The sequence below is a fragment of the Erpetoichthys calabaricus genome, chromosome 3 (genome assembly GCF_900747795.2).
Source record: "Erpetoichthys calabaricus chromosome 3, fErpCal1.3, whole genome shotgun sequence".
NCBI lineage: Eukaryota > Metazoa > Chordata > Cladistia > Polypteriformes > Polypteridae > Erpetoichthys > Erpetoichthys calabaricus.
In genome coordinates, this window is record NC_041396.2 from 40,278,011 (window position 1) to 40,295,419 (window position 17,409).

At 38.4% G+C, this 17,409-nt stretch overlaps 1 protein-coding gene across 1 annotated transcript in view; it reads right to left on the reverse strand.

The window, feature by feature from the left end:
- pik3c2b (phosphatidylinositol-4-phosphate 3-kinase, catalytic subunit type 2 beta) overlaps nucleotides 1–17,409 on the reverse strand; it is a 123,209-nt gene that overhangs the window by 36,975 nt on the left and 68,825 nt on the right. Inside the window, exon 12 of the mRNA XM_028796664.2 lies at nucleotides 1,946–2,068. Coding sequence (XP_028652497.1) covers nucleotides 1,946–2,068 — 123 coding nt within the window. The remainder of the gene's footprint in view (nucleotides 1–1,945; nucleotides 2,069–17,409) is intronic.

Genomic DNA, 17,409 nt, shown 5'->3' on the forward strand with positions numbered 1-17,409 from the left:
TTTACAGATATTTGACATTATTATGAAACCTATACTCTAAAAGAAACCAGCAATCTGAGTAGCATAAGAAATCAATGGTTTTAAAAAGCCTAAGGAGTCCCAGAGCCCCCCAAAAAATCAAAGATGTTAATACACCCAATTGTTTTATGGGACAGAAGGTCCAACAAACATCAAGCAGATGGTATATCAAAAAAAGTGTTTTAGGACAACTTCACAGGATTGAGAAATTGCACAGATATAAATGCATAGAAGGTCACAGAGACTCTAAAGTGTGATAAATCTGAAAGACCTAAAGAAATAGAGAATTCCAGCAAGCAAAAGAAGTAAAACAGTTAGTGACTCAAACAGTAGGAAAGCCCAGGTACCCCAAGGAGGAAGGAATACGAAAAAAGTCCTAGACAGTAACAGATGCCAAAAGAAATACAAAAACTCCAGGAAGATTCACTGATTTATTGAAGTTTAACAAGAAGCAAAAATGCCACATATTCCAAAAAATTACAAATACTAAAATAAAGATTTAGGGAGAGCAGAAGCCCAAGAATTGGAACTCTCAAAGATAAAAATGCATGGAAGATCAATGAGAATTTAAGGAGTCAGGATTCTGCAAGCCCAAAATGAACAGAAAAATCCAAAAACCACCCAAAGTAGGAGAAAAATCTAGAAACCATAGCAAGGGGTAGCTGAAATGCAAGACTGTAAAAACCAAGAGAGTTAGTGGGATAGTGGGGCCAATAAGTTAGCACGTGTAGCAAATCATTAACCTAGGGATCAGAAATGTTGTATGGGGTTATAAGCCAATATAGTAGGCAGTGTTTAATTACTGGGACCTAAGTACCGAATTACATTTCTTTACATGGATGTTGGAATGACAATAAAAGATCCTTGATCTCTGATCGTTGAACTGCATGAGTGTTTCATTTTATATATTATCTCGTGATGTATTTAATGTTATACTCACTGTCTGCTTTTCTGTTCATTGTCTTGGTATTTTATTACTGTTGCTAGTATGGTGGAGATATGCAGATAACTATTAAGTGCCATTAAGCAAGCCGCTGGAAATCCAGAACATTATAAGGAATATGAGATGCTCAAACACATGAAGATTTAGGAATGTCAGAAACCCAGCCAAGTGAAAACCAGAAACATCAATCCATGAGAAGTCAGGAATCTATAAGTCCTCAAGGAATGTGGAATACCAGATAGAAATCCTTGAAGGAAAAAGAATGTAAAAAACTAGGAAAAAGAAGTAAAAAAAAATCCATAGGATAAATGGTTCCAACACACATCAACAGATTAGTACTTGCATATCTGCTTAATCTAGAAAGTAGGGATTCTAAACATTCCAAAGAGAAATTATTTCCTAAAGACACAAAGATTAATGGGTGCCAGACACCCAAATGAATATATAATACTAGAGACATGGAGAGTCAATGAGACTGTAAGGAATTAAGAATTCATAAATGCTCAAGGAAAGTATTATTACAAGCCACATATGAAGGGTCAATGAGAGAATGTAAAGATTAGACAACCAAGTAGAACTTCAAAACAGAACAAAAATAAAAACAGTGTTGTGGCGCCTAAAGGAATCCCACACAGTACAAGGAATAAGTGGTTAAAGAAACTGAAGTATCTGAAATGTTTCCCTCCATTGAAAAGTGACTCTGAAGTCTCCAAGGAATGAGGTGTGGGCCTAATAACGAATCCAGGTAAGTGAAGAACTATTGGGGAGCAAAGACTGTTAAGAATTGAAAGTTACCAAGTATCTGTTATATTGTTTACTGGAAAGGAAAGATGAGAGATGATGTACAATGTCAACCAAATATAAATAAACACAGCAAGTCTGACTGCAACATAAATTGAATAGAACAGTCAGAGCAGGCATGTGAGAATTATTATATTCATTCTAGACAGAAGCATCAGACCTAGCTGTCCCTTAGACACTTACCTCTGATCCCACACAACCAGGTGAAAAAGGTACTTGCTCACACTCTGCTTGCTAGTGTGCTGGGAAGGACCAAGCTCCACCCCGCCATGGTTCAGGGAGCAGGACAGGTAGAAATGTTCATAGCTGTGAGAGGCAATTGGCAAAGAAAAGACATAAAACTAAGGATACATTTTGAAGCACTACAGACTCTGTTCTGGTTGCAGCAGAACATTCAATTAACTCCTCCCATCCCACCCCCCACTTTGAACCCTGGGAGCTACAAGCTCTAGCAAGCTGCCACAGTGCAAATCAGGTTTACGTAAGAGTTCTGAAACAACTTTGTTACTCTCTGCTCCTATACAGTATTATTGAGCATTGATTTAAGTGTCATCTGGCTACTACAACTGTATTTCTGTGAAAGCTATCAATGTTACTTACCCATGGCCGACTCATCTACTGTACTAAATGAGGAAACTGTTTTCTAGGATAAAATTTAAATGTAAATGAATATGACTGCCTGGCAAGCAACTTATTTGCCTGGAAGATTTTGGCAACAGTTCATAAGAACATAAGAAAATACTTTATATTGAATAGCTTATTAAAATGCTTGGCAAATTTTATTCATCTAATATGTCAACAAACAATGTCCAGTTAAGATCTGAAGGAGAATGCTCCTTTTTATCACTTTCTTCTGAAATTATACAAAGGATCAGTAGTACAAATCAGTAATATCACAAGCATTTCATAATGTGAAATGTTTTACGATATTTATTAAAAATTTAAACTGGGTGTTAAGTCCTTTTATACAACATATTCTGATGTAATAACAATGACAAACTTTAGTGATAGCATATCATACCTGCAATGATTAAGTGATTTTATACGTGCATCTTAGCAACTGTATTTTTACTTTGTAGATTCTGTTTTGTAATTTTTCTAGTTGTTTAGATTTATTTTTTATTCCTGTCTTCTTCGCTGTTTACATAATGCAGCAGAATGTGTCACATGGCTGCAATTGTCATATTTATTACATCATAGAAAGTGATGACATAAAAACGGAGGTGGCATCATGACTTACGATAGTTAGTTTTAAAACAACCAGGTCCTAACATCAGGTTTCATTTTTGGTTTTCTGAACTTCTTTCTGTCTTCGACTACTGATTTCTGTCTTTTTGCCCTTGTGTTTTGGTTGCCTGAGCATTTGTCTATATTGGTTACAACTCCAGCTCTCTCTCACTATGTTTCTTATCTTGCGTTATTCATCTCCTGGTTATTATTCCTTTCCTCATGGTAATTGTTGAACTCTGTGTCCATCATAATAATTTCATTTTCTGACGTGCAGCGCTGGGTGCAAGGAAGGAAACAGCCCTGGACAGGGTGCCAGTACATTGCAAAGCCTGCAGCTTTACTCATTCTATTCATACTTTAAAACATGACACCATTTTCCCACTTTGTCCCTTTTTGCTTTAGATTAGAAGTCTCAGCTCCATTACTCTTTTTTCATATCTTATACTCTGTAATCCGGTAAGCAGCTGTCCTCCAGAACTTCTTAAGCAATTGTTCTAATTGTTACAAAACTACACAGTATCCCATATGTGGCTTTACAAACCTGTTATAACGTTTAAGGAGAACATCTGTTGGTTTATACTTTATACAATGTGTTACATGACCCAATATCTTAATAGCTTTTAAAACACCTCTGCAAGAGATTTGCAATCCCAAGGAAATCCTTTGGTACCAGACTCAACTATTTTACAGTGCGAGTGTGAGCAAACGTAACCGAGTAGTCCTTACTTATGTGGGCCAGGAACAGGCAGTCACACAAAATAAACCTCTGATAAAGTTGCTTTTTGAAAAGTAAATAAAAAAAACTTTCACCAATATTTAAATCAATACTATTTTACTGTAAATGTGCACACAGTTGGAAAATAAGAAAATATAGTGTGCACGCTTCTGTGATATATGATTATGCCTCTCTTTTCTTTTCAAAACTGAATTTTCAGTTGAATTTTTTTTCAAGCATTCAAGAAAACCAATGATTACTGGTTGGAGTTTTGTTGTTGTTTTTTAATCTACTTAAAGTTTGTGCCTAATTCATGTGCATTTTAGAAGGGAGAAGGGGAATGTGGTCAGGAGCGAGATAGAATATTTGCAGGAACAGGAGAAAGCAGGCAGAAAAGGATAAAACAGTTGGAAGCAAAATGGAACCGTCAAGTATTGCCAGGAGCAGGATCAAAAAAAATCCGTACCCTGCAAACATCTAAGCATTCATCACTGGTAGTGAACATTCATCTGTTCATTTGGGCTCTAAATTAGGGTTATCTAATCGTACCTAATAATTTCCCTCTCTGTGTGAAATTGTTTACATTTACCTTAAACTAAGCCACAAACACATTCATACCTGAATTCTGTCCTGGTCCATTTTTTAAAGGCTTTTGCATATGCCAGTGTATCTTGTAAACCGTCATATTTAGTGCCGTCTGCCATCTTCATCAAGATTTGATCTCAGGAGCTGGGACAGCAGCACTAGTCATTGTTGGAATTTGCAGCTTTGCATTTTTTAGTAAATAACACATAAAAATTAAAGAGCAACAGCTCATCACCGAACCTTGTGGACATCTCTCACTCCCAATGGCCATTTCATATATCTTTTTATTATTAATAAAAAATCTAAGCTAAAATCTAAGCTATTTTTTGTTTTCATTTGCAAACTGAATGGAATCTTTGTTTCTTATCTTCCTAGTCGCTCGGTGGTTGCTACATCAAAAGCTTGTTCAATGTCAAAGTAAATATTATCCACTCCACTACTATCAATTGTTTCTTTATTAAACTCCAGTCAAAACTGGTTTGATAACATTCATTTTCTGTGTTTTTATTTTTTATAATTACTTGAATTAATTTACCTAAGATATAACTTATGCTTAATGAACTGAAATTATCTTGTTCAAAGAGATGAATTCACTTTTCAAGCCATATTGGCTGGCTTCCAGGCCTTAAACATTTCACTTGTTTGTAATAATAACCTCTGAAAAATTTATGTCAAAAGTTTGAATGCAATATTTAATTACAAGCTGTGTTTAGACACTAGGATAAATATTGCCTAAGTCTGCCAATTCACAGTGCTGTGAGAAAATAATTACACTCTTTGAAAAGTGTTGAATATTTTAACACATGGCAAGATGTAGAAATCTGATCCTCATTTCAATGCTATCAACAGATGAAGGTGACCAAGTTTAATAAATAACACCGAAAGGCCACACTTTACAAATGCTAGAAGTGATGGATAATAAACACATCTAATTTAGTCAGTCCCAAAGCCTAAGGTGAACAAAACTAGGCAAAAATAATTAACTAATAATCACAGAATATATTTAAGAGCCTACCTAATAATCACAGAATATATTTAAGAGCCCAGCTTTGCAGCAACAGTAAAAACATAGTCTTAACCATGCAAGTGTGTAGTAGCAAGTAATGCCAAGATTAGCAGGATATCTGTAGTACCCATACAACTCCCCCCACCCCAACACACACAGGAGAAGGAGGACTGTTAATGGGTCCTGGAGTCATTACAAAAAAGTTCCAAATGACTTTCAAGTTCAATCTACCAGCAGAATAACAGATTATTTGAAAATAGGGACATTTTCTAATTAAATTCTGCACACTTGCTAGCAACAAAGAGACACATGTTTACATCAAAACGTTTAAAGGTGTGAATAAAGTATCAGAAATAAACTGCATACAGTAAATACAGTCTACATGGGAAGTTAGCAGGAAGAAACCTCTGCTCTCACAAAAGAACATCTGAGAGTAGAACATGACTTCCAGAACACTATGCTCTAGACAGATTAATCAAATGTGGAGCAACATTTCCATAGCACCATTTATAATGTTTGGTGCAAACCAAAAACATGGAATGGAAGAGCATTGTTGAAACTAAGGTGGTGGTGGGTACGTTATTTTTGGGGGCTATTTTGCAGCTGTCATTGAATTAAGCATGAATTCCATAAATATACCACATAATACATGAGCAGAAAGGGAGGCCATGTGTCTAAAACGTGAAGCTAAACTGGAAATCAACCAGCAGGGACAATAATCCTGAACATCTCAGCAAATCTTTAAAAGAAATGATCAAAATGAAGAAAAGTTGAGATTTCTAAGGACTTAATATAAACTTAAATGTAAAGTCTATCAAAAAGCTTTGGGGAACTTGACTATTATATATAGAAGAAAGCCTTCAGCCATCACACAGATGGAGCTGCGTGTGGTGAGATGGGTAACAATCCCATCCACACAATGTAAGCAGCTATTACACAGTTCTAAGAAATACTTACATGAAGCAGTTTTTGCCAAACAAAGTTACAGTAGGTTTTGAAGGATAGACAACTTTTCCATTTAAAGAAATGTAATTTTGTTCACTTACTTCACGTTCAATAAATATTTGTGAAGTACAATCTTTTAGCTTTTAGTATTTTGTCTAGAAAAGGTCATCCTAACCTACTGATAGTACTGAAATCAGTTTCAAATTTCCAAATGCTGATAGTTTAAAAAAATAACACATTTAAGCACGCCTCCTTAGATTTTTCAAAGCACATGTATTTGATTTCAGTGTTACATCACTCTTTAAATCTATAATCGTTCAACATAACCTGAACATTTCCTGTGGCCGGTAGCATTTAACTTCTTCATACAGGAAAACATTAGAAAAAAAAATTAAACGTGTTTGCCATTTCTTTAGCAATGCATTCAGTAAACCAAAGGTTCTCAAGTTCACTCTTGGGGGCCTCCGTGGCAGCAGGTTTTTTGTTCCAACCAGTTTCATAATCAGTCAGTCATTTCCACCTTTAATTGATCTCACTGTTTTATTAGGTGACATTTTTTTCTTCTCTTATTTTGAATTCAGGAAGTGCATTAGTGTTGGATTTAGATGTATAAGTAGTGAAGAAATATATATTTCTTGCCATATCTTTAGATGCTTAACTCTGTCATTTTTCTTTTTAATTCACTTTTTCTTTGGAGTTAGCTCTATTAAGTGTATCTGTATACTGACAATGAAGCACAGCATATACCACGGCAAGCAACACTCACTGCTACAGGGCAGCTATTTCACCATTACCCAGTTCCATACTTATTAGAAAATTGTGACATAAATAATCAGAAAATAAAAATATATACTTTTATGTATATAAATAAATGCTTTGTTCAGTAAAAATGTACTGTAACTAGTTTGTAATATTTTGATTCATGCATATAAACAAACAAACTGGGCAACAAAAGCTTGTTTAATTAAGGTATGAGTCCACTTAATTGAAGAACTTTTTTGAGATGCACTTGAGAACTACTGTCCTAAATGTAACTCTTAATTTCACTCTGGGATATTAGTCTACCCAACCTAACCCAACAGACTCAACCTCCAACCGGGACTGATTTTTTTTTGTTATTACTAAAAATTTTCACTTTTGTATTATAAGCAGTATTCTTCACCCATATTTTGTCAATTTCAGCAACCTTTATAACTTTGATCTTTTATTTATAGGCCCTTTGTCAAAGACAACTATAGAGTAGCCTTTCCATCAGTAGTTTTCTTCACTCTTTTAGCATTCACATTTATCATTTTTTAGCTTGTCTCAAACTAATGGAAAAAAAAGATAGGGTTTATTTTTTTTATTTCAACATATTCTTTCTAAATGCAACCCACTGCCATTCCACTATTATTTCAAGCGGTGTGGTCTAGTGATTAAAGAACTTAACTTTAAGTCTGGGGTTTTTGGTTCAGTTTTCACCTCCTAACCTTCAGGAAGTCATTTAAACTTCCTGTGCTCCGACTGCAATATATAAATGTAAAAAATTGTATTATATCCCTTGAGGCTTAATATGCATTAGAATTGTATTTCACCATAGAAATGTGTCCTGTTATAGAAAGGTTGTTTGTATTTTTTAGAATATTGGCTCTCACTTTTGGAAAGCTGAATTGGATGAAATGTGTAAGGAAAAAGGATAAGTGGCTCTTGAAAGGTAATTACTTGTCGCTAATGTGAAATATTGACGTAAAAAGACAATACATTATTACATTTATGAATTTCTGTTCTGTGTATTGGTTGATACTAGGGTAATTACAATCAACCATTACTATAAAATCCCAGTTAATTTGCCTCCACATATCGATTCATTTATTTTCAAACCTGCTCAATCTAATTTTTCGTCCAATGGGCAACAGCTTATCTTACCAGTATCTGACATAAGACTGGAACCACCCTAAAAGAAGTGCCTGTGCTTTTCATTTACTGTATTACTATATGTTCTATAACTACTCCCATTGCTACCCCTCTATCTTGTGGTGCTGTATTGTAATCCAAATTTCCACATTAAATGTGGCTCATCTCCATGTACATAGCTGTGTCATATTTAAATGCTCTTATGAATCTGGCTGCCTTAATTCCTCTTTTTTTTAGGCTTGTACTTTTTTACCACATCACTAGTGTGCTTAAAGAATCAGGTTTTCCCTTTGCTGTTTTTTCTAAACTTTGCTGTGTCTCACTCTTTGGACATCAAGATATGATTCCAGGCCTTCCTCTGCATAACATACCACCCCCTCCCATCCACCGCCACCACCACCAAAGCCTCCGCCCCAGGAGCATCAACTCCCCCCCAAAGACAGACAGATGGCACACCATGTGACAGGTGCCTAGCGACCAGCCAGCCGCTCTCACAGTCGGAGAGGTGAAGGGGCGCACAAGGTTCCCAGGCTGCCTTCTTTGTCAGCCACCAATCATCGATCAGCATCCGTTTCAGTTCTGAACAATAAGCAGGTCACGAGAGGTCAGGAGGAGGAGGAGCTGCAAACCCCAGGGTATGATAATAAGTCGGGTCATACCACTGACAGTTCTGCTGCGGGGTGGGAAAGTTCGGGAGTAAGACAATCCAGTTAAAAAAAAAGAGGGCTGGGGCTGGGGGATGATGATGAGGAGGATGACACAAAGATGCTTATATAAGGAAGCAGGTGGGGGAGCACAGAGGAGACACTGATCACCTTACACTGAGCAAAATACAAAGCTGACACCTGTGATCAAAGGCATATGCATAGAAATGTAGTGAAGCCAAAGAGTTGCTGAAGGCAACAAAAGCCAGAGGTCCCACAGGAGGGAGGGGTGGGTCTAGGCTATCAATTAGAAGACTCACTTTGTGTGGGATCATGTGCTTTTGTGATTGTGGTCAGTGGTCTTACAAGATAAATAAGTGTGCGAGTTTGTGTTAGTATGTTTTGCTGCCAATGTGGAAAAAACCTTAAGACATTTCTCTTCCTTTTCAAGAAGCTTATAAGTGACAAAAGGTATCACTATAAATGTTTATTGCTTGATGAATATTTGGAGTCAATTTTTGGAATCAATTTTTGTGTGCTTATAGATGTGAACATTTTTGTAACTACAGTAGTTTGTATTGACCAAAGATGGTTTGTTTAATGCATATAGTCCCTTCTTTCATACATTCTATAAAACTGCTTGTGTTATGGGAGTACAATATAAAGCTCACTATATAAAATATAAATTACTTGAATATACTGAAAAGCAATAATATACACAAAACACAACAGAATTATCTGTCAGAACTGTACAGTACATGAAAATGTGAATTAAAAAAGAAATGCAAAATTTAACAGGATTCACCAAAATGTATGAAAAGTAGAAATGACAAGAAGCACTTTAAATAAGTTAATACAATTCTGCATTTTATAATAGTGCCAGGTGGTTTTATAAGCGCTGTAGTCATCCAGCTTGGCAAACAGCATGGAGCTAGCAGGAATACTGAAGCATCTCCTTACAGACTTTTTCATTTAGAATATCACCTTTCATAAAATTTAATGAACGAACCTGGGTGGCATGGTGGCGCAGTGGTAGCGCTGCTGCCTCGCAGTAAGGAGACTTGGGTTCGCTTCCCGGGTCTTCCCTGCGTGGAGTTTGCATGTTCTCCCCGTGTCTGCGTGAGTTTCCTCCTGGTACTCCAGTTTCCTCCCACAGTCCAAAGACATGCAGGTTAGGTGCATTGGCGATCCTAAATTGTCCCTAGTGTGTGCTTGGTGTGTGTGTGTGTGTGTGTGTCCTAAGGTAGGCTGGCCCCCTGCCCGGGATTTGTTCCTGCCTTGCGCCCTGTGTTGGCTGGGATTGGATAATGTGTTAGGATATAGCGGGTTGGATAATGGATGGATGGATGAGAACCTGCAATCTTTGGTAGATAAGCAAATGAGCGTACCTGAACTTCATGACAGTCTGCATATTTTGTACATTAGACATATGAGATCTATAACAAGTTACTAAAAGTTAAGTATAAATGATACTGATGGTTATGTACACAGATGAATAATAATGATAAATTTTACAGGGTCAGACAAAATTATATTAACACTAATGGTACTGCTATGTATATACTCATATACAGTTTTTGTGGACAATTTATGTGCCACATATGGTACATGTGTTGAACATGATGGTGAACAGGTTGAGACATTGCTGTAAATCATCTTGCTCATATGAAGTATGTTTTGTGAATAAACTGTTTCCGCCATTCAAATGTTAACATAATTGTGACTCACCCTGTATTTATATAGTGCCTTTCCCATGCTCAAGGCACTTAAATTATACAAGTACTTTAAAGAAACAGGCCCTCCTTTGTGAGCACTTCTATTGATGCATGTACTTTACACTTGTAATATGCTTTGAAAATCCTGTTCTTGTTTAAGAATGTTAAAAGTCTTGGTAAAGGTTTTACAAACATTTTACGTAATTTTAATGTTTATCCACTTCTTGTTACAGTATATCTAACTTCAATGAACTCTCATCACGTATTGATATCAAGACATGCAATTCAGAATTTATTGTACTCGCTACATGACAATAAACTTGAATGTTCTTGTTTGTCTGCTGAACAGGATGTGTCCACTCTGGTACATGTTAACCACGCTCCTATAAATAATGTCTTATGTATTTGTAACACACATTGAACACCAGCTCTCTCACTATCCATTAACATCATAGCTGTCACCAACATTACACAGTATTCAAAGTCTGAACTATTTTTTGACTCTTCCTTGTATATACACATATATGGACAATATTCTATATTTTTGGAAACCCACTCTGTGGGTGTGTTTCTGTATGTAGATATATAGTGTATAGTGTAGTGTATTGCTGAGGAGTGGTAGACATTTTGTTTTGGATGAATGTGTAAACTCTGGGTGTTTCAAAGTGATAGTGTGACACTCACATTGCAAAGTTCCCACAGAATGCTGGAGACCACAAGATCTCTCTTGGACAAAAGATTAAAGCAGAGGGGCCTGAAGCAGAGAATGAGACCAGTAAGAACTCTCTCATCCACCTGCCAAGTGGGAACACAGTTCTAGAATGGGAGTTGCAAATTTCCACTGCAAGAAGACCTGACCCTAGAAGATGTACTGAGTGCTCTGGAGATACTGGTCGCACCATTGATCTCATGTTTTAGCATGGGAAGAGGGGCTGCAGTCACCTTGGAAGTAATTCTGGAGCTGGCTGGGACGTGACTTAGATGTGAAGTTTATACAACATCAGACATGAGTGTCTGTGAGTTAAGAGTCAGGAGGAGAACTGGTTCAGATGTTAACTGGCAGCAGAAGGAGACAAAAGGGAGAGATAGAGAAAGAGATGAGAGGAGTGAAGATAGTGCTTTGGTGTGGTAACTGAAAGATGGGCAAACAGACAAGTCAGTCCATCTTAGAAACAGGGATAGTTCCTGAGCAGGAAGATGCACACTGACAAAACTTTAGCTTTGATTCTATTTTGTCTTTTTACTTTGTTTATAGCTACACTTACAAGGAGGCAGAAATAGGGAGAAGACAAATTATTCTGAGATTATTCCCTGGCATTTCTTTGGACATCAAGAAAATATATATGTACACTAGCTGTGTAAGCTCGTGCTGTAAAAAGCATGGGGTCCTAGAAAGTATTGAAATCGTCAGAAAAAAACTGAAATATAGAGATGTCAGGTAATTGAAAGGAACTACTTTGGGCATCTCTCCCCTAGGAGGTTTTGTGTTGCCGACATGCTTGCATCGTTTGTGCATTAGTGGCAAAGCGGCTGTCTTTCTTCTGAGGTTTCCTTTTGCCGATGTGCTCGTCTAGCTTGTGTATTAGCTGCGGGAGGAAAAGTAAAAGGGACACCATTTTGCCAATGTGCTTGCCTCGCTTCTGTATTAGCCACTAAGCAAGTGACTCTTTCGGAAGTTTCGCTATGCCAACGTGTTGGTCTCACTTGTGTATCCTCGGAGGTGGAGCCCTTACCCCGACTTCACCTCTCACTTCCAGACCGGACAGACACACACACTTCCACGCGTAGACATTTATATATAAAATGAACTAACATATGTAAATATGAGTTAGGTAAACTGTGATATAAATAAACACAGACATATATAAAATAATGTGAAAAAATATAAATTGTGGGATATGGCCAGCTGCTCAACCCGGCCAATACCCCCAGGCCGCCAGGTGGAGCCCTTCTTGCAACATAGGAGGTGCCCCGAGTTCCAGCAGGGCATCATGGACAGTGGAGTTTTACATCACAGCCCTGCTGGATACCATGGGGGCCTCCAGGTGACACTGCAGGGAGGAGCAGGGACTCCTATTTTCCCTATAACCCAGAAGTACTTCCCAGTCATGGGAGCGGAAGAGATGATGGACTTCCGGGATAAAGTAAAAGAAGAGTTTTGATCTGACCCGGAAGTGCTAGGACGTCACGTGGACTGAAGGATCAGAAGCACTTCTGGGTCAAGGACTATAAAGGACTGTGAGAGATCCCGGACGGGTGAGCTGAGTCGGGAGGAAGGGTGACAACGCGTCTGGGAGTGGAGGTTTGTTTATTGATTATTGTATTGGTGTATTATTTATGAGTATAGTGGAGTGGAGGGTGCTTTGTGCACTTTATTATTGGAATAAAGTCAATTATTGGACTTTTATCTGGTGTCTGGCATCTGATCCGAGGGTTCAAGGGAGCGACAGCGCCCCCTATCTGTCACAAAGTATATTCACCAATAGATTTAGTTGTACAAGTGCTTCTCACTTGAACTCACTCTGTCCAGCAGCAAGATTCTGCTTACAAAATAAACTTCTCTCTCCACTTAAACTAACTTCTTGTTTTCCAGCAGGTGCACAGATTTAAGATATGGGCTTTGGGTCAGCCTGTTAGAACTGTGGGGATCTTTCATTATTAATGGACTTTTCTAAATATTGCAGCTTCCAATAAAGCACTCACATCCTCTATCGCAGTTGAGTGCCACTATTTAAACCATACAGCATCCTGTGTTTAAATGCTGTTTTCTCTAATTGCAATCATCTTTAGTTTTGCACTGCACTATTTACATTGTACTGCCTCCCACTCTTTCTCTGTGTTGATCACTCTAGTGATCATGCAGCACTTTACACATAAACAGCTTTAGCTTTTGAGCTTTTATTCATTCCATCATGTTAAACACAAGGCATTCTTTTATTTATTAAAACTCCTAGACAAGTTATGTAAAGGTTTCAGAAATATATACCATAAGTATCTCACAACGTTGCTGTATAGTCATACAGACACACATTCTGTACATACAGTGCTATACTTCATACATGTACTTCATGTCTGTCATAAACCGAGTGCCACCTTCAGAGATCCCTTGATCTCCATCGTTTTGCAACTTAAGCCTGTTTCTTTGAGCTTTGTGGCAGCAGCGCTAACCGCTGTACTACTGTGCTACCCATTTCTCTAAACAATACTCAGATTTTTGTGGGTAAAAAAAAAAAAAAAAAACTATTCTTACAAAAAAAAAAATCCTAGTTTTCATTAAGAAATGTTCACCTAGTAATATGGAACTACAATAAGGGCTCATAAATGTGTATGTATCACTGTATACTTTATAAACACAGTTAAAAATAAAGCATGAGGTATCAATGTTGAGCACAACCTCTAACATGTTAAATCTATGTAGGTGTTAAAAAGCCTTTTGACAACTAGTGAGACAACTTGTTTGACAAGACTCCAGTTTCATTATGAGGCAATAAAAAAAAACACTCACAGGGGCTAGCATAAAGGGCAACATCTTTCATGAACTCTGCTACCAGAGAATTAGAACTATACTATATATACAATTACAGGCAATTCTGAAGAAAACAAGATGAGAAAAAAATGTAAATTTAGCAGTGCTTGAATCATTAAATAATAATAAATAATGCAGAGCTACCAAAATTCCTTCAGCTTATGTTGCGCATACTGTGTACACTGTGCGATTTTTAGAAACCATAGGCAAGCGATTGCTCATACTGTACGATAAGAGTCACAAGTTGTATATGTGCTCAAACTGTGCAAACACAGTCGGTCTGATTGATACACCAAGATGTGGGTGCTCAAATTGTACATGTACATGGCTCCGACAGACATTTTTACCCATTCAAAAAACAAGATGGCTACAGATTTGTCAAAATGTCAATGAAGAAAAGAGCTGTGCTAGTAATACTTGCTGTACTGTGCTCTGAAAGTACAAAGAAAAGAACAAGGCATAACTGGACACACGGAAGGTTGAGGTGTGGATAAATACCGAGAGAATTAGAGGTACATAGTATAAGTACAGTAATCCCTCGCTATATTGCGCTTCGCCTTTCGCGGCTTCACTCCATCGCGGATTTTATATGTAAGCATATTTAAATATATATCGCAGATTTTTTGCTGGTTCGCGGATTTCTGCGGACAATAGGTCTTTTAATTTCTGGTACATGCTTCCTCAGTTGGTTTGCCCAGTTGATTTCATACAAGGGACGCTACTGGCAGATGGCTGAGAAGCTACCCAACTTACTTTTCTGTGTCTCTCTTGCGCTGAGTTTCTCTGATCCTGACGTAGGGGGATTGAGCAGGGGGGCTGTTCGCAAACCTAGACGATACGGACGCTCGTCTAAAAATGCTGAAAGATTATCTTCACGTTGCTATCTTTTGTGCAACTGCTTCCTGAAATGACATGCTACACGGTGCTTCGCATACTTAAAAGCTCGAAGGGCACGTATTGATTTTTGCTTGAAAAACAAACTCTGTCTCTCTCTATCTCTCTCTCTCTCTCTCTTTGTCTGCTCCTGATGGAGGGGGTGTGAGCTGCCGCCTTCATCAGCTTTGTGCCGCGGTGCTTCGCATACTTAAGCCAAACAGCCCTATTGATTTGTTTGCTTTTCTCTATCTCTGTGACTTTATATGCTCCTGACGGGCACTCCTTTGAAGAGGAAGATATGTTTGCATTCTTTTAATTGTGAGACTGAACTGTCATCTCTGTCTTGTCATGGAGCACAGTTTAAACTTTTGAAAAAGAGACAAATGTTTGTTTGCAGTGTTTGAATAACGTTCCTGTCTCTCTACAACCTCCTGTGTTTCTGCGCAAATCTGTGACCCAAGCATGACAATATAAAAATAACCATATAAACATATGGTTTCTACTTCGCGGATTTTCTTATTTCGCGGGTGGCTCTGGAACGCAACCCCCGCGATGGAGGAGGGATTACTGTAATTTACCATTGTGTTTATTTTGAGTTCTTCCAGTAAAGGTTTCCTAAGATGTTTTTGTCATTGGCCATTTAGTTGTATGTGTGTTGTTATATGATACTTTGATTTTTGAAATCAAAAATGTGAAAATGAGCATGACAATGGTGATACCCGGTGTACCAAATACTGTGATTGATACATAAAGAAATCTGATGACCAAATCCAAAAATTGGGTCGTGAGACTGCTCACACTAGAGGACAGCCAACTGAAATTTCTGACAAGGCAGAAATCCTTCCGATTGTATAACAGCTCATTCATAAGAGGCAACTGGGCATCACAATCCCTCTCATACTGTATGTGAAATGATGTCTGATGATGCTAAAATTCAGGAGAGCTCAGAAAACCCACTGACTGCAAATCAGACTTTAAATTGTGCCAAATCTCACTGTGTACGCGTATGTCCAGTCTTCTTCTTCTTCTTTCGGCTGCTCCCGTTAGAGGTTGCCACAGCAGATCATCTTCTTCCATATTCCATACATCTTGTTCTGTTACACCCATCATCTGCATATCCTCTCTCACCACATCAATAAACCTTCTCTTAGGCCTTCCTCTTTTCCTCTTCCCTGGCAGCTCAATCCTTAGCATCCTTCTCCCAATAAACTCAGCATCTCTCCTCTGCACATGTCCAAACTAACACAATCTCGCCTCTCTGACTTTGTCTCCCAACCATCCAACAAGAGCTGACCCTCTGATGTCCTCATTTCTAATCTTGTCCATCCTTGTCACACTCAATGCAAATCTTAGCATCTTTAACTCTGCTACCTCCAGCTCTGTCTCCTGCTTTCTGGTCAGTGCCACCGTCTCCAACCCATATAACATAGCTGGTCTCACTACCGTCCTGTAGACCTTCCCTTTCACTCTTGCTGATATCTGTCTGTCACAAATCACTCCTGACACTCTTCTCCACCCATTCCACCCTGCCTGCACTCTCGTTTTCACCTCTCTTCCACAATCCCCATTACTCTGTACTATTCATCCCAAGTACTTAAACTCGTCCACCTTTGCCAACTCTACTCCTTGCATCCTCGCCATTCCACTGACCTCCCTCTCATTTACACATATGTATTCTGTCTTGTTCCTACTGACCTTCATTCCTCTCCTCTCTAGAGCATATCTCCACCTCTCCAGGGTTTCCTCAACCTGCTTCCTACTATCGTTACAGATCACAATGTCATCAGCAAACATCATAGTCCACGGGGACTCCTGTCTAATCTCATCTGTCAACCTGTCCAGCACCACTGCAAATAAGAAAGGGCTCAGAGCTGATCCCTGATATAATCCCACCTCCACCTTGAATGCATCTGTCACTCCTACTGTAGACCTCACCACTGTCACACTTCCCTCGTACATATCCTGCACAACTATTACATACTTCTCTGCCACTCCCGAATTCCTCATACAATACTACAACTCCTCTTGCGGCACCCTTTCATATGCTTTCTCCAGGTCCACAAAGACACAATGCAACTCCTTCTGGTCTTCTCTGTACTTCTCCATCAACACCCTCAGAGCAAACATCACATCTGTGGTGCTCTTTCTTGGCATGAAACCATACTGCTACTCACTAATCATCACCTCACTTCTTAACCTAGCTTCCACTACTCTTCCCCATAACTTCATGCTGTGGCTCATCAATTTTATCCCCCTTTAGTTACTATAGTCCTGAACATCCCCCTTATTCTTAAATATCGGCACCAGTACACTTCTTCTCCACTCCTCAGGCATCCTCTCACTTTCCAAGATTCCATTAAACAATCTGGTTAAAAACTCCACTGCCATCTCTCCTAAACACCTCCATGCTTCCATAGGTATGTCATCTGGACCAACGGCCTTTCCATTCTTCATCCTCTTCATAGCTGTCCATACTTCCTCCTTGCTAATCCGTTGCACTTCCTGATTCACT